The following is an 18,291-nucleotide window of genomic DNA, read 5'->3' on the forward strand; positions in this document are numbered from 1 at the left end:
CTTCCCTTTTGTATGCCTGTGTGTCTGAGTCTTTAAAATTAAAAGATGGACAGGGAATTGACTGCAGGATTGCTTCCTTTTGAGTTGTTTTATTTTGTTTAGTGTTCATATTTGCAGATCTTGGAGGTGGAGATAAAGAAAAAACAGAAGAGCAGAAAAGTGCAAATTGTCTGGTGGCTACTAGAAAGAAATTCAGAAGGTCTTAGAACCCTAGCACCTGAGCGGAATGCAGTAGTCAAAATATTTATCTCATGTTAAAGAACGGGAAATCTAGCGTAAGAAATGAGTACCATAGAGGGCTTTAAAGTTTTAGAAACATTTAAAAGATGTGAGGACATTTCAAATGCTATGTTTGGCATTGTTCTTAAGTATTTATATCTTTGACACAAGTTGATAATTGGGCAAATCTTTTAATGGAGGGTATATTTCATAATATGTCAAAGTGGTAGGTATATCTACAATAGTATTAATGAAGACCTTATTTTTTATGTAGAAGCTTATTAGCATATGATAATGCATAATGTTGCAGAGGAAGGAAAACACATTTTTAGAATGGGTTTTTATGAGAGGAAAACAAAAATATACATTCTTCCCTAGTAGCTGATTTTCACAGACTGCCTAATGAATCTGAATAACAAAGCACTTAGATTGATTTTTGAAAAGCCCAGTATTCTTACTCATGCAGTTTGAGTTTGAAGAGTTTTGTTCATACTGAAAATAAGAGTTCAAATATTCACATTCAATTTTTGTAGTATATATTTATTTGCAAAGCATATATTAACCAGTAATTGGCTGTTCATTTTATAGACATGATAGCCATGGTAGTAAATCAATGACCTATTAAGTATTTTTGACAAGCAATTTACATATCTGATGACCTTACATTTCCTTTTCAGAGTCAAATGCTATGTAATTGTTCTGCTGTGTTTGTAGAAAATGCAATCACAACATAGTTAAAAAAAAAAAAGTTAGAGTTGTTAAAATAAGAACCTGACTAAAATATTACTTGAATTTATTCAGATTGTTCAGAATGCTTTCAAAGAACATAGTAAAGCTTTTGTGGAATATCTGCACATTATTTATTATCTATGAACTAAATTGATTTTTTGAAGTTGCTTTAAATTTTAAAAGCACCTTTGGTTAACATAAAAAGCCCTTTAATTTTAACTGACAGATCAATTCTGAAACTTTATTTTAAAAAGAAAATGGGAAAATTTGTGTCTTTAGAATTAAAAGAAGTGAAAAAAATAAACCAGACAATCTAAAAAAATAGAAAAACTTGATTTTTAGTACTAATGAAATAGCAGGTGACAAAATAGTTGTCTTTTTGATTTTGATCACAAAAAATAAACTGGTAGTGACAGGATATGATGGAGAGATTTGACATCCTGGCAAATCACTGTCATTGATTCAATTATTCTAATTCTGAATAAGAGCTGTATACAGTATGTGTTTATGCTACAGTGGGTTTTTTTTTAAGTGAATGACATTCATCATATTGGTTAGACAGTTTTAAAAACCTAGTCTTTGTTTTCTACAGTGTTGTCAAGAACAAATAAAGTATAATTTGTGGTATACTGAAAGCAAACTGCTTAAAATGCTAGTTATAACCGCTTCAAAATCCTCCAACATATTTGAAAATGCATTTTGGGAACTTAGTTTCTCCTAATGGATATTAAATAGCTTTTTAAAAATCCAGTCTCTATTGAGATATGTGCAAGAAACTTTATAACTTTTGCTTTTTTGATTTACCATTTTTCAAAAGCTTTCAGAATATGAAAATTATGGCTCAGAAACCTAGTGTTTCTTATGAAAACCAAATCTATGAGCTATGTATCTTCAAAGACATGTTTATTTGTTTAGAAATGTACATATTCAGTCATGTTCATAATTAATGAAGGGCTATCTCATACAATGGGAGTCTGAGTTAGCTTTAGCTTTTCTCTTTGCCTCAGAACTGTGTTCTGTAAATACCTCTCGCTAGCTCTCAGTACATGTTTTCCTGCCAGTATTCTAGCATTAATGTAGCTGTCACTTGGAATTTCAATCCCAAATTATGTCTGTTTTCATAATTTCATAATGTTGACTTCGTTGTTTAGCATTACTAAGCAGAAGACCATCAACTCCTTTTTCTATGCTTTCTATCAGTCAAGTTCTTTATGTTTACTAATGACTGTGGCATACTAATTATCTTCAATGAAGTCAATCTCAAAATATTACTTCACAAATTTAATAACAGGATGTATACATGCAAATCTACTATAGTTAGTCTTCATATAATAGACAAGTGGATTTTTCATTAAAAAAACCTTAGCATTTTTGAGGCAAGAGACTTTTTCAGAAATAAAAAGAAAGTATATTTTTGATATATAATTTTGAACTTCATGTTTTATATGCTTTCTGTTGTATCATGTACTCTCCCTCAATACATTAAGTCCCTCAATACAGGTAGAGTAGTGACAACTGAAAGGCATCTTGAACTTCTGACATTTGCTTTTATTTTAAAATAAAATGATCTGTTTTATTCAGTGACAGCATAACACAAATTTTAAAATGAAAGCATGTCTATGGTATTATTTCTTTATAAAAAGTTGGTTCAAAAAATGAACAGTGGCCTCATTTTGCAATCCTGTGTTTTTCAAGGACTGGAGGGTCAAATCGTTAAGAAAAATATTTACATAAGCTATTAGCAATCATAATTAGAGTGTCATATAATCCTGCAAGCAACAACTAAGGAGAAATTGCTAGAAGTCCAGGTGCTTCTTGCCTCCGGCCATCGTGCCACAGCCTGGGCCCAGCAGCTTGGCAGATTCTGCCAGATCTTGTTTGCTTGAGCGGCTCACGGTGTCTGACAAGTCTGGAGGCAAATGCAGTCGCTATGGCAGAAAATTTCAGGAGAAGGGAAGAAGAAGAAGAAGAAAAAAAAGAATTAATTTGACTTTCACTAGCACACTTCAGAATACAATATTATGCTCTGTTGATCATCATTTAGTCTTGCATATAAAATTCCTGCTAAAACAATTCTTCAGACGGAAGCTCAATAGAATCACATGCTATTTCTACTAGATTTTACAAATTACAGCCATTGCAGAAACTGGACCAGGAACCTTAGTGGAAGATTTCTAGAATTCAGACATAAATGTATTAAGATTTTTCTTATTTAGGTAAAATGAAACATGAACATGGACAAATAAAAGCATAATTGAAAAAAATAGCACACAAACAATGGCAGAGTTGATTTTTGGCTTTGTTGTGTTTTTGCCAGGGCACCAAGTGCTATTTTTCAATCAAATAATAGCTTTCCAGAAATTCTGTATTCCCACAAATGCTTGTTTCCACTTTGTCTGTGAGGTTGATCTAATGATTCTATTTCCAGGCTCTGCTGCATTAAGAACTTATTTTTTTTAAAAATAGAAATACTGATGTAATTAAAAAATGATGCTAATGAAAGGGTCAATATTTCCCATATGACCAAAGAAGTCAGGATAACAACTGTCACAGGTCTTCGTAAGTTTGTTTTGACGAGAGATGTTGGACATTCTTTCACGAACACTGCAGCATTGAGCATCTTCCTCCCTGCCACCCCCATCCTAATTGCTTCTCACCAGATATAGGCTGACTTTAAAAAATCCAGTAGCCAGATAGCTGCAGTCTGTAAGTAGGGAGAAATAGTCATATTTCGGAAGAACATTTCCAGTTTTCAAAAGGGTTTCCACTAACTTTGTTTAACTCTGTGGTCCCAGCCTACATGATCTGTTTCATCGAAATCAAAATTCAAAGTCACACACCTGCTGTGTGAGGTAGAGGTGAGTGGGAGGCTAAAAGGTAAGGTAGTGTGGGACTGTCCTTTAATTACCAACCAAAGCTTTTTAGGGGTGAACTGATCTGAAGAAACTCATTTGAAAACTTTCACTTGGAAAAGTCCCTTCAATGTGAAAAAAAAAAAATTGAAGAAAGGGAGACTCATTTTTTTCTTTTTGGTCAAAATATTGTGGTCTACAAGAATGTTTCACCTGGTTTCTTTCCAGATAAAAGGCTGATTTATTGTCAGACACCACAAGCTGAGTGTGAGGATCCAAATATTTTAAACACAAAAAATAATATCTGAAAACATGCCTCGATTTCATTTTGTCTGTTTTTTTTTAATCAAATATATCTACGATGAAAGACACCATTATACAGATATATGGTCAATGACAATGTCAGAAAGGTCATAAAGGGCTGTGGTATCCGCAGTAGCATTCACTTGGCATTATTTACTTGTATCCTGAGCACCCAGTATGTCATAATTTAAGTAATGTCTATTTCTTGAATAATAGAAAAAGTTCAAATAAAGACACACGTGTTTCTTTGTTCCAACATTTTCTTTATCCCCAAGTTTGTTCCAGAAAGGACTTCAGGCAAAATGAAAGCATAAAAGGCCCAGGAATCTTAAAAGATATGCGTGACTCTAAAGTCTGAATCTCTTTGTAGTGTTAATACTGTCAGTGTTCGTATGAGGAAGTAGGGAGAAAGATGATTATTATAGGTGTGAGTGCTAATACTTCTTTAAGACCCTGTAGTTATTGCTAATAAGCAAAGGGAAAAATTTGAACCCAAGCATGATCTGAAGATTATTTGAAACTTAAAGTTCACCATGAAAAGGTGCGTGTGTATGTGCATGGTTGGCTGGGATTTCACAAAGGTGATATGGGATGGTGACTTGGCTTTCGGGGAAGTCAATGTTATCAACAAATAGAATTCACTTGAAGCACGGCATTCCGAAAGGACACGTGAGGCTCGGAACTTCCACACTCCACTTATGTTTTCTTGCAAACCATTCACACGAATGAGGCAAGCTTACACAGGTAACCCTAAGAGTGAACATTCCAAGTTACATTAACAAACAAAACAGAGACAATACTGAAATCATGGTGGGGGAGAGGACAACATGAAAGGTCGATGGAGATGAATTAGGTGTTAAATAGTGAACTGGATTCCCCCATGTCCAGAGGGTGATTTGCTCAAAATTGAACTGACATCTCTTTGAGAATCGTTTGATTGAAGGGGTATACCACTTTAGTGTTCTGAATGAGGACACTACTTAATTTGTTCAGCACCAGACCAATACAGTTGATTTTGGGAGCTTACATATTTGCTAAAAATTTCTCTCTTTCTCTGCTTCTCTAGGCAATGAGACTGAGCCAGTTGGCCCTCATGGCACAAGTAGCAAAAGGTGATATGCGACATCCTTGGAAATCTTTTAGGTTGAATGGCTTCGAAGAAAAGTAAAGCATCCTGTGTGTATAAGTTCCAAGCACAAAAATTTTGGGTGATATGATTAAATACTTCTAACCAAACATCTGCATTGAAAAAGCTAGTCGTGTGCTTGTGCCCTCTGAGAAAGTCTAAGGATGGCTTTAGAAATATGTGGGTCTATAGGCAAGTTTGCCAGCTTTTGTTGACTATTACTTGAACAAGGAGTTGAAATTCTCAAGCTGTGGGTTTTTTTTTCTTCTTTGTGAGTCTCCCCTGTGCACCATGTCAGTGCAATGTGAAGCAGCGAGGAAGAAGGAGAGATCAGGTTCCAGGCTTGCCAGGTGTGTCAGGGACTTTCCCTCTGAGGTTTCCAAAGCATTTACACACTTGACATGCAAATGTTCAGATGCTGCTATACCCCAGATCTATCTTCTGAAAACACATGCAGAAAGAGGCACTGCATTGCATGGTGACCTCCTTTCGACTGAAACTGCAAGGCTGTGGGGGCTTGGTGGTGGGCCCTGTCAACTTTCCAAATTTAGGTTTCACTGTGTAATGGTTAAAATAAAACTCAGACTACAAAAACAACCATTTTCAACCTTGTAAACCAATTAAAGGTATTCATCTTTCTCATTTTATATCGAAGGTTCTGAGACAAGGGTTCAAAAAATCTTGAGAGCCTATTTTTTTCCACCCGATTTTCTTTTCCCACAATCTGGGAGGCAGGGATTGTACTACTGATGCAGATGCATAACTGGCTGCCTGCCTATTTTTTCCTTTAATGTCTTGACTAAAATGATGGTTTCTACGTAGGCAAAGGGATCTGGGAAAAATTGTGACAACTCCCTTGGTGATTTGCTGAAACTCATCCTGCTGGATTCATGGGGCCCTTTTCTTCATTACTATAAGATGGGAAACAGGGAAGCTGGCAAAATATTCTGGCAGATCAGGGAAGTCCTGCCAAAAGGCACCCTTAGGCCCCGGGGAGGCCCTGGGCTGTAATAAAGGAACAAGAGCAGAAGAGCTGTGTTTCGTCTCTCCAGCAGGTACCAAGGGAAGCCAGATCGAAATCCTCCTCCCTCTGCCTACCTCTTTGTTGGGCCGGGCCACTGACTATCCTTGAGTCAGCGATAAAACATCCTACAGATACACAGGATTGGATTTCCTGGGTCCACACATCTTTCCTAATTCCTTTTTTCCCAGTTACCAGACCTGTACTCGGCACTCTCACTTCCCAGACAGAAGGAGCAAGATAATGAATCTAGATTACACTTGAATTTGAGACAAATTGCAGGTAAATAGCTTTAAAGTGAGTTTAATCAACTTCTGTTTTTCATATGTTGCCATGACCAAACTGCTGGACAGTTTTCTGGAAACAATGCTGCAGTACATTTTTAACTCCTAGCAGATGAATAAAGATATGTTTTGGTCCTTTAAAAATTTCTGACATTTTCTGAAATCACCCTTTCTACTACTCAGCACCACAGAAATAGGTATTCATATTTCAAAACTCTTTTTAACAGATTTGCTTAACAGTGTCAAGTTGACTTAAAATTTGTTAACACCTTATAGGTTCTATACTGGTCCCTTAACGGAGGCAGCCAGTGATGGTTATATACTGTTTATATGGTTATATACCGGTCTCTGTCGCTCACTTTCAGTGTGACCTTGGACAAGTCACCTGTCTAAGCCACAGTGTCCTCACCTATCATGGGGGGCTGGTCTTCTCTTACCAGACTGTCGTCAAAATCAAATGAGATATGCGAACCATATCCAGTACCACATTAATTTTTTATACCTCTTCTTGCTCCAAAAGATGGCTTATAAAAATGTAATATGGTGCAAGATAAAATAAGTGTATTTATTAGGGCAAAGAAATGAGTCTACCAATAAAATGAGTCTACCACATGTATTATAGTAGCAAGAGACTGACAGACTTAGCAAGCAGGTTTCAGTCATTTAGGTGGGCCTGAGCATTAAGTATATGTTGCCTTTGACTGTGGCTCTGTAAAGAGATATAAGAGGAAGCTGCAATCATAGTCCTTGCTTCTGGAAAGAATTAAAATGTCTAAACAGTTTCCCTTATCCTGGGTAAGGTGGTAGTGAAAATGGAACATGTCAGACGCTGCCTTCTGGGCCACTGAACACATGCATGGCTGTGTAAAGGAGGCGAATAGGTTCTACCTATTTTAAAAATCTATTTTGCATGTCTTCATAGCTGACAAAATAACTAATAAAAGAAATGTCAGAAGATGAAGCTTCTTCGTTGGTATTTTAAAAGCATTTCCTCTTCTTTACGTAATGGGGTAGAAACTAACAAACAAAAGACATGCCATCTACTCCATTCCAGATACTTCCAAGAGCTGCATGAGGTCCTTGCCTTGAAGACAGTGATGATTCTGCCTGCAGGACAGCTGGACATATTTGTATCATGCGCTCTGCTCTGAGGGGCAGGCAGGGGGCTGCAAGACCAGATAAATCGCTGTCATATAGGCAGTCCTGCCCCTTCCCAAAAATGGTTTCAAAAAGGTAGTGGTTTATTTTCCTCCCATGTTAGAGTTCAGAAGTAGGTAATTCTGAGTTGGAAGGACTTCCTTAACAAGGGGCCCTCAGCTCCAGCTCCAAGGTTGATGTTTTCTCTTTCTTTCAACTGTGAGAAGGAGGGACCACGAAGGGAAGACCGGGATGTTAGAGACATCACACTCACTATATCCAGAACTTGCACTTGGCACACCTGGCTGCCAAGGGAGGCTGGGAAATGCTTAAAAAATGAGTAGAAAAGGTTAATATGTCTACTAATATGGAATAAGGAGCAAATGGATATTGGGAGACAAGTGGCAATGGGTTACAGTTGTGAGAAGGACCACAGCACACTGATCACTTCACCAAAGCACTCCCTCGGTGTGACAGGCTCTGACTACCTGAGTTTCTGACTGAGGAAATGCACTCCTTATGTCCTGCTGACTCAGAGGGCAGGGCCTGGCACTGTGTTCAGTTTCTCTTGCTCTCTCTATCAAGAGAGCGCTATTTCCCTTGCCTCTGTGAAATGATTTCCTTCCTGGGGCACAGGAAGGAGGATGGAGGGATGGAGACAGATGAAGCCAGCATGTGATAGTCATCATCACAGTATTGCTGCTATTTTTTCACAAGATTTCAAAGTGTTGCTTCAACTTGGAAAAAAAAATCAATATTATATGCTATTAGGTGATGAATATTTTTTGGATGGTTACATTTATGTTATTCCATAATTATATTATCACAATGTAAGGTTATATTATAATTATTCTACATCTGGTTAAAATTTTGCAATATGGGCAATTTCATGTGCCCATTTTTGGGGTTATTTTCATATATGAATAGGTCAGTGGAATTAACACTAGCACCCACTTTTTGCTGTGTTTGGAGAGATGAGTAAATATTTGGTTGTGAATGAATATTTCTGGAAAAAAATTCTACCTAACACGGTCAGGTTCTTTTTTAGTTTTTGTTTGTTTGCTTAAGATCCAATTTATTCATGGTTTAAGATTTAAATAGTTTCACTCAATATCATAATCATGTCTTTAAAATATTCATTTGGTTCTCCCTGATGAGACACAGTTTCAGAGTCAGAACATGGCATATTGGCTGCCCATTGAAAAATGCTCAGGTGTGCAATTATTTTGACCGTCAATAATAACTGACAGTATTGTCTTGCTTCCAAACTCACCTCTCAGATTGTGAAGGACTCTCTTGTCTAAACAAGAGCGATTTGTGAAAAGGGATGTGTCTTTTCACACATGGAAGCAACTGCTGGTTTACTCCCAGTATCTATTCTCTTCCTTCTCACTGAGTAAAAGAATCCCAGGTACTAGTTGGGGGCACACAGTGTCCTGGAATAAGGGCCCCATTTCCCAGCTTCTCTTGCCAACAAGACTGAGTGGCTAAGTTCTGGTTGTTTCACCTTGAGCAGAAGTCCCACAGTTAAGAGCAGCGCCACATCCTTGGGAGGGGGCGGGGGGCGTGTTTCTCTTTTCCTTTGGTATTGCTTTTGGACCTTGGCAGGAGGGCTCCTGCTCTGAGCGCTGACAGACCCCCCCCATGGGAAGAATTAAAGGGGGGTGGCAGGTGCCCACACAACATCACAACGTGTACCCATCTTTTTTTTTTAATGAATAAAAAATAGTTTATTTTTACATCATTTTGTGCATTTTCCCATCTTAGTTGTAATTCCTGTGGGCTTCCCATCACCAAATCACCCATGTGCCAGCACCATAGTCCAGTGCATTTCCCTCCCCCCACTGTTTTTGATCCCATTCCCCACTCCACCCCCATAAAATGTCTCTAGTATATAACTGTTCATTATTATTAATATTTTCTCGCCTGTTCTGTTATATTCCTGCTATGAGTGAAACCATCCGGTATTTTTCCTTTTCTTTCTGGCTTATTTCACTAAGCATGATCTTTTCCAGCTCCGTCCATTTTGCTGCAACATGTACCTCCGTCTTTATAGGAGTTTCTCTGGGTCTGCTCAACCTCAGAACTCCTGAGATGGCTAGGGGTCACTAGATGTCTAGAGATGGCTATAAATCCTTCACCAGTCTATTCCCCAGGATGGTCCCCCAAGGGTAGATCGTGTTGTCTGAGTGAGAAAGAGGTAGGGGTGGGAAGAGTGAGGAAGTAGGCTGAAGGACAATTCTCCCTATGCCTTCATGTTCTGGACCCCAACCCTGACCCTCAATTTAAACTTGACTTTCCAGGAAGATATATATGCGAAAGAAGGAATAAAACTTATCTAACGGTTTGTTAGCTTGATAACTTTAGAATATGTAGGCATATTATATGGCTCTTTATTTGCTTTCTTGCTTAAGACTTCACAAGTGGAGGGATGTGCCTGTCCTCTGTTTCTACTTGCTGAAAAGTTGCTTCAAGGGTAGGTCTGAAGCAGCCATTCTAGACCACCAAATGGAAGCTGTGGCTGAAGGCCTAGTAAAGTGACACGTGGAGTTTCCTCATGTCATCTGGTCATCAAACTGGGCTTTCTCTCTCTCTCTCTTTTAAAGATTTATTTATTTATACACATAAGAACTGGGGTAAAGGCCAGAGGTGCAGGGTGGTGGTGGTGATGGTGTGGTGGTGAGAGGATTCACCAGAGACAGAGTGGGGAGCAGAACAGGCAGACTGGCTGGGGAGCAGCAGGCAAGACAGAATGGGGAGCAGAGGGAAAAACAGGAGAACAGCACCATGTCGGTCAGCTCTCTGACCAAGGATTGAATTTGTGCTGCAATGGCTCCAGGTAGCTTCATTGTGCTGAGACTTAACCCTTGCACCATCAGGGAGGCCCTGAACTTTTATATTTTTTAACTCACAGTCTTTTTGAATTTCTGTAGGAAGTCTACCCTATACGTTGCATGTACAGAATTTGGAGCTGAAAAATCACACGCTCCAGTTCTAGGCTTTAAATATAAGTGGCTGAAAGTAGGCAGTGAGGTCAGAGAGTGAAGGTTGGGAAGCAGGTGATGCTTATTATGCCTGTGATAAATAGGAAGGAAGGTTTATGCCTCCTAATCAGTGGCTTTGGGTGAAATGTTGGGAGAAATTCAGAATATTCTGTTAGTTGTATCTGGCCACATTTAGCAAAGTTACTATCAAAGATAAATGAATTTAGGCGAGGGCTATAAGATTTTCAAGAAGCAATAGACAGGAGTACATACAATTCTGTTAACGAGGCTTTGCCTGTAGCTGCAATCTCAACTGACTAAAGCCTTGGTCACTGGGAGTCTTGGAGGGTGGAGGAGGCTGTGCTGCTCCAGCACCTGCACTGAAACAGTGGCCTTTGTAAGAGAGATCTGCACCCCATGTCTTGGTGAAATACCCTCATGGTCAGAAAACACGAGCCAGTTCCAAGATGAAAGTGGGACTAAAGGTGAGGCTTGCTTTTCATGTGACTTTTTTAGATGACTTCAAGCCAGTGACTCATAAAGAGAGGACTATGGGTAGAACAGAGGCCAGAAAGTGAAGACGGAAGCAGTTCAGTATGGTTGTAGTGGACGTGGGGAACAGGCCTACAATGTCCCTCATTGTGTGTGGTGGGCCTCACTCAGGTCAGAGGCTGTAAGGGAGTGAATTAGGTTTATCTAGTGAGCGGCCAGCACCTGCACTGCAATTAGCAGGCAGAAGGAGCCATCTTCCTGCTGCTTTCACTACTGCCACTGGTAAGGTGGGCACTGTTGCTGGGACACTTTTCTCTTTTGTGTCAGTATTCCAGTGACTAGACAGCAGCTTCATGGAAGCTGAGAGGCAGCTGTGAAAGAGAAGGTCTTCAGTGTCCCGTTACTTGCTTTACGAGTGCCAAAAAGTGCTTGCGGCAGTGGTCATGCGGGTCTACACCCTCAAGAGCATAGCCACAGAGATGTTTGGTTTCAGTTAACAGCTACCGTGGTGGCCTGTAGTGGCAAGATGGCAGGCCGGCAGCAGGGGCCCGAGGGGCTGTGGGCCAGGAGGCTGGCAGCAACCACCACCCCCCGCGAATGTTTGCACTCTTTCTCTGGCCTCTCTGTGGTGTTCTCTGACTCGTGCTGGCTTGTGGTCTTGCCTCCGAGTGGTCTTTTCACAGTTGCAGCCTCAGAGTGAGACGCCCTTTATCCCTAGCCTCTCAGCACAGGTGCCTACACTTAACACATGCGCATCCCATGCCCTTTGGGCCCAGGTGTCCATGAGCACAGGCGCCCTTACCCTAGGCTCATGACTCTTGGCCCTGGGCGGGCAGGAAAAAGTCTTTTTACTTCGTTCACCCTACACAGTCTCCCTATTCCTCCCCTTTCTGACTGCTAGCTTGTTTCCTGCAGCTGAAACCTGAGTCTTATTTTGATAACTCTCTGGCTGTGACTATTGTGTATGGAACAGAAGGGGAGCAAATAGGTTGGGAATCTTGTATTTTTTTTTTTTTAAAGATGTATTTATGTATGCATACAGAACTGGGGTACGGGCCAGAGGTGCAGGGGCAGTGAGAGGATTCACCAAAGACAGAGTGGGGAGCAGAACAGGCAGACAGATGAAGTACACTGCTGAGGGGAGCAGCGGGTGCTCAGGCGAGCTCTGCTGCGCCATGTGGGTCACCTCAAAGGCAGTGACTGAACCCGTGCTGAAGTGGCTTTAGTTTCTTAGTGCTGTGCTTTAACCCGCTGCACCACCAGGGAGAGTCTGGGATCTTCTATTTAACAGAGAATACACCCTGGTCACAAGTCTATTATATCCAGTCCCTGAAGTAAGTGTAGGTCCCAAACCTGATCTATCAAGTATGTGGGGTGTGAGCTCTGCATGGTGCCCAAAAGGGGCTCCAATGGTGACTTCATAGAGCCGCAGTGATAATGGACAAGGAGTAACTTCTTGGGGCCACAGAGAATATTGGGCTCTGGAACTCCTTACAGTGAGTAGAAGAGGAGGCTACAGACTAGGCCAAAGCCCTCTATTGCCAGGGTAGAGACTTTCTGTAGTTTCTAGCCAGTCTGAAGAGGCATCAGTGTGTGGGAGAGAAGACCGTGTATGGGTATTTAGGTTCCAAAGGGTTGCGGACTCTGGCAGAGTCCGCAAATTCTATTCTTACTCTTTCCTTTAATAAAAGAACCCCTGACTACATGGCTGTGCTGAACAAAGGCTTCATTCCCAAGCTTCTCTTTCAGATAGTTGGGGATCATGAGACCAAGTCTGAAAAGAGCAGAAATAACGTTGTAATTTTAGGATATTCAAATAGCGTTTGAACGCAGGTAGCTTGGCTTCAAAATCCACATGTTTATTACTCCATGTGCCAGAACTTTTTTAAGCACTAGAGATAAAATAGTGGACAGGCAAGATCCCTGTGTTGGAAGTGCTTAGAATTTCATATACATAACAATAGGTAGATATTTATGTACTCATGGAAGGATAGGAAAACAACAAATGTAGGTAATTCAGATAGTGAGAACTGCTTTTAAGGAAATAAAACATGGTGATTTGATACTGGCTGGGGATGGGGTATGACTTTAGTCTGTGAAGGCTTCTCTCAGGAGGACATCTGAGTGAAAACCTAAAATCTGAGAAGAGGGCCCTCCCTGGTGCAATGGCTTAAAGCACAGCATTATGAAGCTATCTGCAGCCACTGCAGCATGAGTTCCATCCCTGGCCAGAGAGGAGGCCTACATGTGATGGCAGACCTCTTCTGACCTGCCTGCCCACTGCTCCCCTCAGCAGTGTATTTCAGTCCCATCTGCCTGTTCCAGTCCCCACTCTGTCTCTGGTGAATCCTCTTACCCCCTGCACCTCTGGCCTGTACCTCAGTTCTGTAAGGAACCTGGATCAAGAAGTTTCTAGACAGAGGGGGTACCATGCAAAGGCTCTAAGGCAGGAATAAACTTGGCAAGTTTTTAGGGGAAAAAAAAAAAGCCAGCTTTTCAGGAGCAGTCAACAAATAGCAGTAGTTATGAAAGGTTTGACTTGGCATGTGGTTAACAGATGCTGTAGGGTCTGTAAGCTGTGGTAAATGACTTAGATTTAATTCTTAGAGCACAGGGTAGCAAAGGAGTGATGTAAATTAATTTCATTGACTGTCAGAACTATCTCACCCATATCTTCACAAAACCATGCCATGGTCATTTTCAATAAAAGAAAATGAGTTGTTGAAAACATGTAAAAACCTAATTTTCCAAAAAGTGGTAGCCCCTGACTGTTCTCTATCCTGTCTTTCTCTGATTCAGAAGGAACATTCTAGCTCAGTGAGGCAAGTATTCCCCTAACTCACCCCACTCTCTTCCTTTCCATTCTGGGGCATTTTGGCTCAATCTCACACCTGTTTAACAGGAAGATTCCAGGTGAGGGAGAGTTGAGTCCTGTGTGACATGTCATGGAGGAGAGAGGACTTGGGGTACTGTTTTGGGGGTGGTATGGGGAGTTTGATTTGCTTAAAATCTGAGGCAGAATCTTCTGGACTATCTCATAATAACACCACCACCAGGTTTCAGTCCTAGTGCCTCCAGTGTCCAGACATTTAAGATGTGGGGGAATTGTATTATTTTCCTCAAAGCAACAAAGAACAAACTAGATTATTCCTGGAAAAATTTGCTGAAAATGGTTGTTCTGTACAAACTTTTTTGTTTCTCCTTTTTTTCCCCCACATTTAATCCTCATTAATGTTCCAACATGAGCAGAACTTAAAAAAAAAAAAAAAAGTCAGTAGGTAACAGCTGAAAAGGTGATTTGAATTGTTACTTTAATGTGGACATGGAAATGCTGTTAAAGATGCCTCCCCCCAACCCCATTAGACTCTTCTCAGAAATAAAGGGATATGATATATCATCACATGGGGCCACCACCACCCCTGTGATTCACTTACTGTGCCCCGTTACCTTAAGGAGGCTCCTAATATCTCCCTAACTGACTCCCTTCCATTCATCTTTCCTTAATTGTGCAGCAGGGCTTCTCACTCCGGCAACCCTTTTACTGGTCTCCAAATGCTGCTTAACCCAAGACTTGTATGGCTCTGGAAGAGACAATGCAGGCAGGAGCATATAAGCTTCAGAGTGTGTAGAATTTGAATTAAGCTATAACAGGGCCAAGCCGAGAAGTTTGAGACCCAGGGCCTACTGCTGCTATGGCAGTAAAAGGAAGAAGCCTGGCTCTTACTGTGCACAGACTGTAAGTTCTTCAAGCCTGGTCCATCAGGGCGCCCCCTTTTTTTTTTAATCTGAGATAAGTGAGGAAACATTTTAAGATCAATATTTTTGGTACTCCCCCTTAAGTGGCATAATAACATTAAGGTATTTTGGGAACATTCACTATTTTTAGATCTGAATGTTAGCTTGGAAAATAATTATTCTAGAAATAAATCCAAACTACTTAGTTTAGTGTATGAGGATCTCTTTCTATTTCCCCTTTTCTTTTAAAGCACATGGAAACTACGCTGGTGGTGACAAAAGGAAATAATCTCTTTGCTTTTGTCTATCAGAATTCAACTAATATTTGCTCCTTAAAATCATCTGAAACCTCCTATTCAATAAACTGTTGGCAGAGAGACGCATGTGTAAACTCAAGGCTGATACCCCCATCCTAGAGATTTTCAGAACTACAGAAGATCTACTCTTAAGCTTAGAAAGGGGCAGACCTCTGACCAACATAAAGCTAACACATCAGATGACTTCCACGATGTGAAAAAACAGAAATCAGGGAATTTTGAAATCAAATAATTGTTCAAGTTATCACACGAATGTCAGAGCACTAAATAACTCGAAAGTGGCAGCTTTTGATAAAGACTCCGGGTGGAAATGTGGCAATCACAGATTTTTGCATATAAGGAGAACACATATATGAACATATATTGATTTCCTTTTGGCTGTCCATGAATGAGTCCTAGAGCATAATGGCCAATGTGTTTGCTTGCATAATGCCCTACAGTGTATGCAGAACACTACTCCACAAAGCCCTGAGATGGGGTATGAAGAGCTGGGTGGAAATGGCAATGCAAAACATCCTGACAGCATTAAATCTCCCAACTACTATTTAGTTACTTTGAGACCCCCACATTTAAGGGTCTGCTAGTTCCTGGGTATGAAGAAAGAATTTTTAATGGGGCCAAATGTAGGTGTTTACAAGGGAGAATTGTTGTTTTTTATTAGGAGCTGCCTTATGTTCAATAGTTGTATTTACTTTGTCAAGCTAGCCAGAATTAGAAATCCCCATTGCTAGGCAGCCTAGAGCGTCTGCGAAGTATTTCTGGGCATTCAGAACTGAAGCATGTGCTGCCCAAAGGCAGGTTTCATTACAGTGTGTTATTTAGTCCTCGTTCTTCTCTCCCTACCCCCACAACCCCAGATAGCAGCGCTTCTATAACAGGAAATCTTGGTTACTTTATGCTGAAACATATTTATTGAAACACGACAATTAACACATTTGTAAAGCTTGAGGGACAGGCACACTTTAATGGTTTTTTGAGTCAGGCTGATTTCCTGGAGCTTTTAATCTTATTTTATTTTGTTCTGCATGCATGAACAAGTTCTTCTTTACTATAGGTATTTGACAAAGTCTACCTGGTATGAATGCGAATGAAAAGAAAATAATACAAAAATTAACTTTATGTTATATCTTTGCCAAACCATTTCTAACTTCTTTCATCAGCTTCAGTGTACAGGGAGGACTAGGCTATTATTTTAGACATGTTGTGTTGGCTTTTATACAAAGGCAGTTAGATAGTATGTTTTTGGCTTGACAAGATGAAATGTGGCTTTCTCTATATTGATGGCATAAAAACTTTTCATAATGATTTAAAATATCAATTACAAAAGTGACTTCCTTTGCTCTTCATGGACAGATAAGAATATCTCTTCTAGGTGGTGTACATTTTGTTTGCTACAAACTTAGATTAACACCCAAGTGGTATTGAGTGCATGTGTATATGTACTTATGTTTCTATATGCCTGTGTGTATAGACACATAAATAACATAGCAGTGTTGTCTTTACTATTTTTTTTAATTTATAGATGAATTTCTAAAATCTTGTATAGTTCAGAAAAAACACTTGCATGCCTGAGCCCTCTAAAATGATATGAAAACTTCCATTTTCCTTTTGATTTCTGAATACTTTCTAGCCCAAGGAGCCCCCCCGGTTCTCACTTCAAAGTTTATGGCAAATTTACAAATTGTACTGGTTTCAAATAGTCACTGGGTACATCTATCTCCCCCCTTTATAGACCTCCCTTCTCACCAGTTTCAAAGGGAGCTCAGTGAACAGGCTGGGCAGAGAGAGCCCTCTCTCTACATGCCTGAGGGCAGTGAGGGGGCAGCACAGGACTGAGCTCCAGCTGAGGGATACAGTTAGAGATGAGACATAACTCTTAGGAGTAACTTTCCTGAAGTGACTTGACAGATAAGAAGTGAGCAGTGAATTAATTTAGTCTTAGACAGAAAACCTCTTCATGAATAATGGGAAATAAAGTTAAAGGAAATGCAGCAAATAAAGCAAGAAAAATATACTGATGATCAGAAAAGAGCAAAATATTTGTGAGTATATAGACTATATGACTAACTATTTTCAGAGATTTTTGTGGTGGTGGTTGGTTTACTTGGCTTAATCAAAATGCATGTTTCTATGAAAGTATTAACAAGAGCTAAGTTTAATTTCACATGGATAATTTAGAAGTAATTCCTCATAGAGGTTATTTTCTATTTTTTGAGAACTCACTTGCTTTTATATGTGGAGGATTTTTTCCCTCCACCATTTAACTCTATCATTGAGCTAAATCTTTTTACAAGGAGTTCTGAATAATTCTCTGAATGCCGTAGAGCCACCAACCTGATATACTGAATTGGCTAAACCCTTTCTCAGGTTTTTATTGTATCAGGAAGAGTCGCTGTGGTTCAAGTAGCAAGTGTGAAGTTTGCCATCAGCAGCAGGGTCTGCAGGTATGCTACTGGAACATGCCTTTTGGTATTTGTGACATTATGCTCCAAAGTGAAATAAAGGAGGGGTGCGATATTTGTAATTATTATGTAGGGTTAATTCTCTAGAGTTTAAAGATCTAAGTTAAATGAAATATGCATACTTGCACATTTCTGTTCAGTTCCCTTAATATTATAAAAATGTACAGATTTCTTTAAAAGCAAAAGAAAGCATGATTTGTGGGAAAAGGCCATCAACTGGCTTCTAAAGTTCAATATTGAACTTTTCACAAATTAGCAAATGTTGATAGAAAAAGGAGTTTTTCCTTTAAAAATATATCAATTAATGGCATTTTTCTTTAACTATGTCTGATGCTTTAAAGTGATATTAGTTCTCTAAAAGCAATTAAGTAAAAACATCAAAGAGTTACCCAATTAAATGCCTGTAAAATACAGAAAATCTTACAAACACATAGTAGTTCTGTTTGTAAGTAAAACTTGTTAAAAGCATAAAAGTATTCTCAAGTTACCATGACATATCCATTTTTAGGTAATACCAATATTTATGGATGTTTATATCCTAACTCTACATTGTACTAACTTGTACATTTTAGCAGTCTATAATCAAATCTTATAAGTGATTTTTTTTAACATAACACTAGAATTTATATT

At 39.5% G+C, this 18,291-nt stretch overlaps 1 protein-coding gene across 1 annotated transcript in view; it reads right to left on the reverse strand.

Annotated features, from left to right (window-relative positions):
- Positions 1-2,744: 2,744 nt before the first annotated feature.
- Positions 2,745-18,291, reverse strand: part of ELP4 (elongator acetyltransferase complex subunit 4) — a 182,598-nt gene continuing 167,051 nt past the window's right edge. Inside the window, exon 10 of the mRNA XM_004682956.2 lies at positions 2,745-2,876. Coding sequence (XP_004683013.1) covers positions 2,745-2,876 — 132 coding nt within the window. The remainder of the gene's footprint in view (positions 2,877-18,291) is intronic.

The sequence above is a fragment of the Condylura cristata genome, unplaced genomic scaffold, assembly GCF_000260355.1.
Source record: "Condylura cristata isolate star-nosed mole 26May11 unplaced genomic scaffold, ConCri1.0 scaffold00015, whole genome shotgun sequence".
Taxonomy (NCBI): Eukaryota; Metazoa; Chordata; class Mammalia; order Eulipotyphla; family Talpidae; genus Condylura; species Condylura cristata.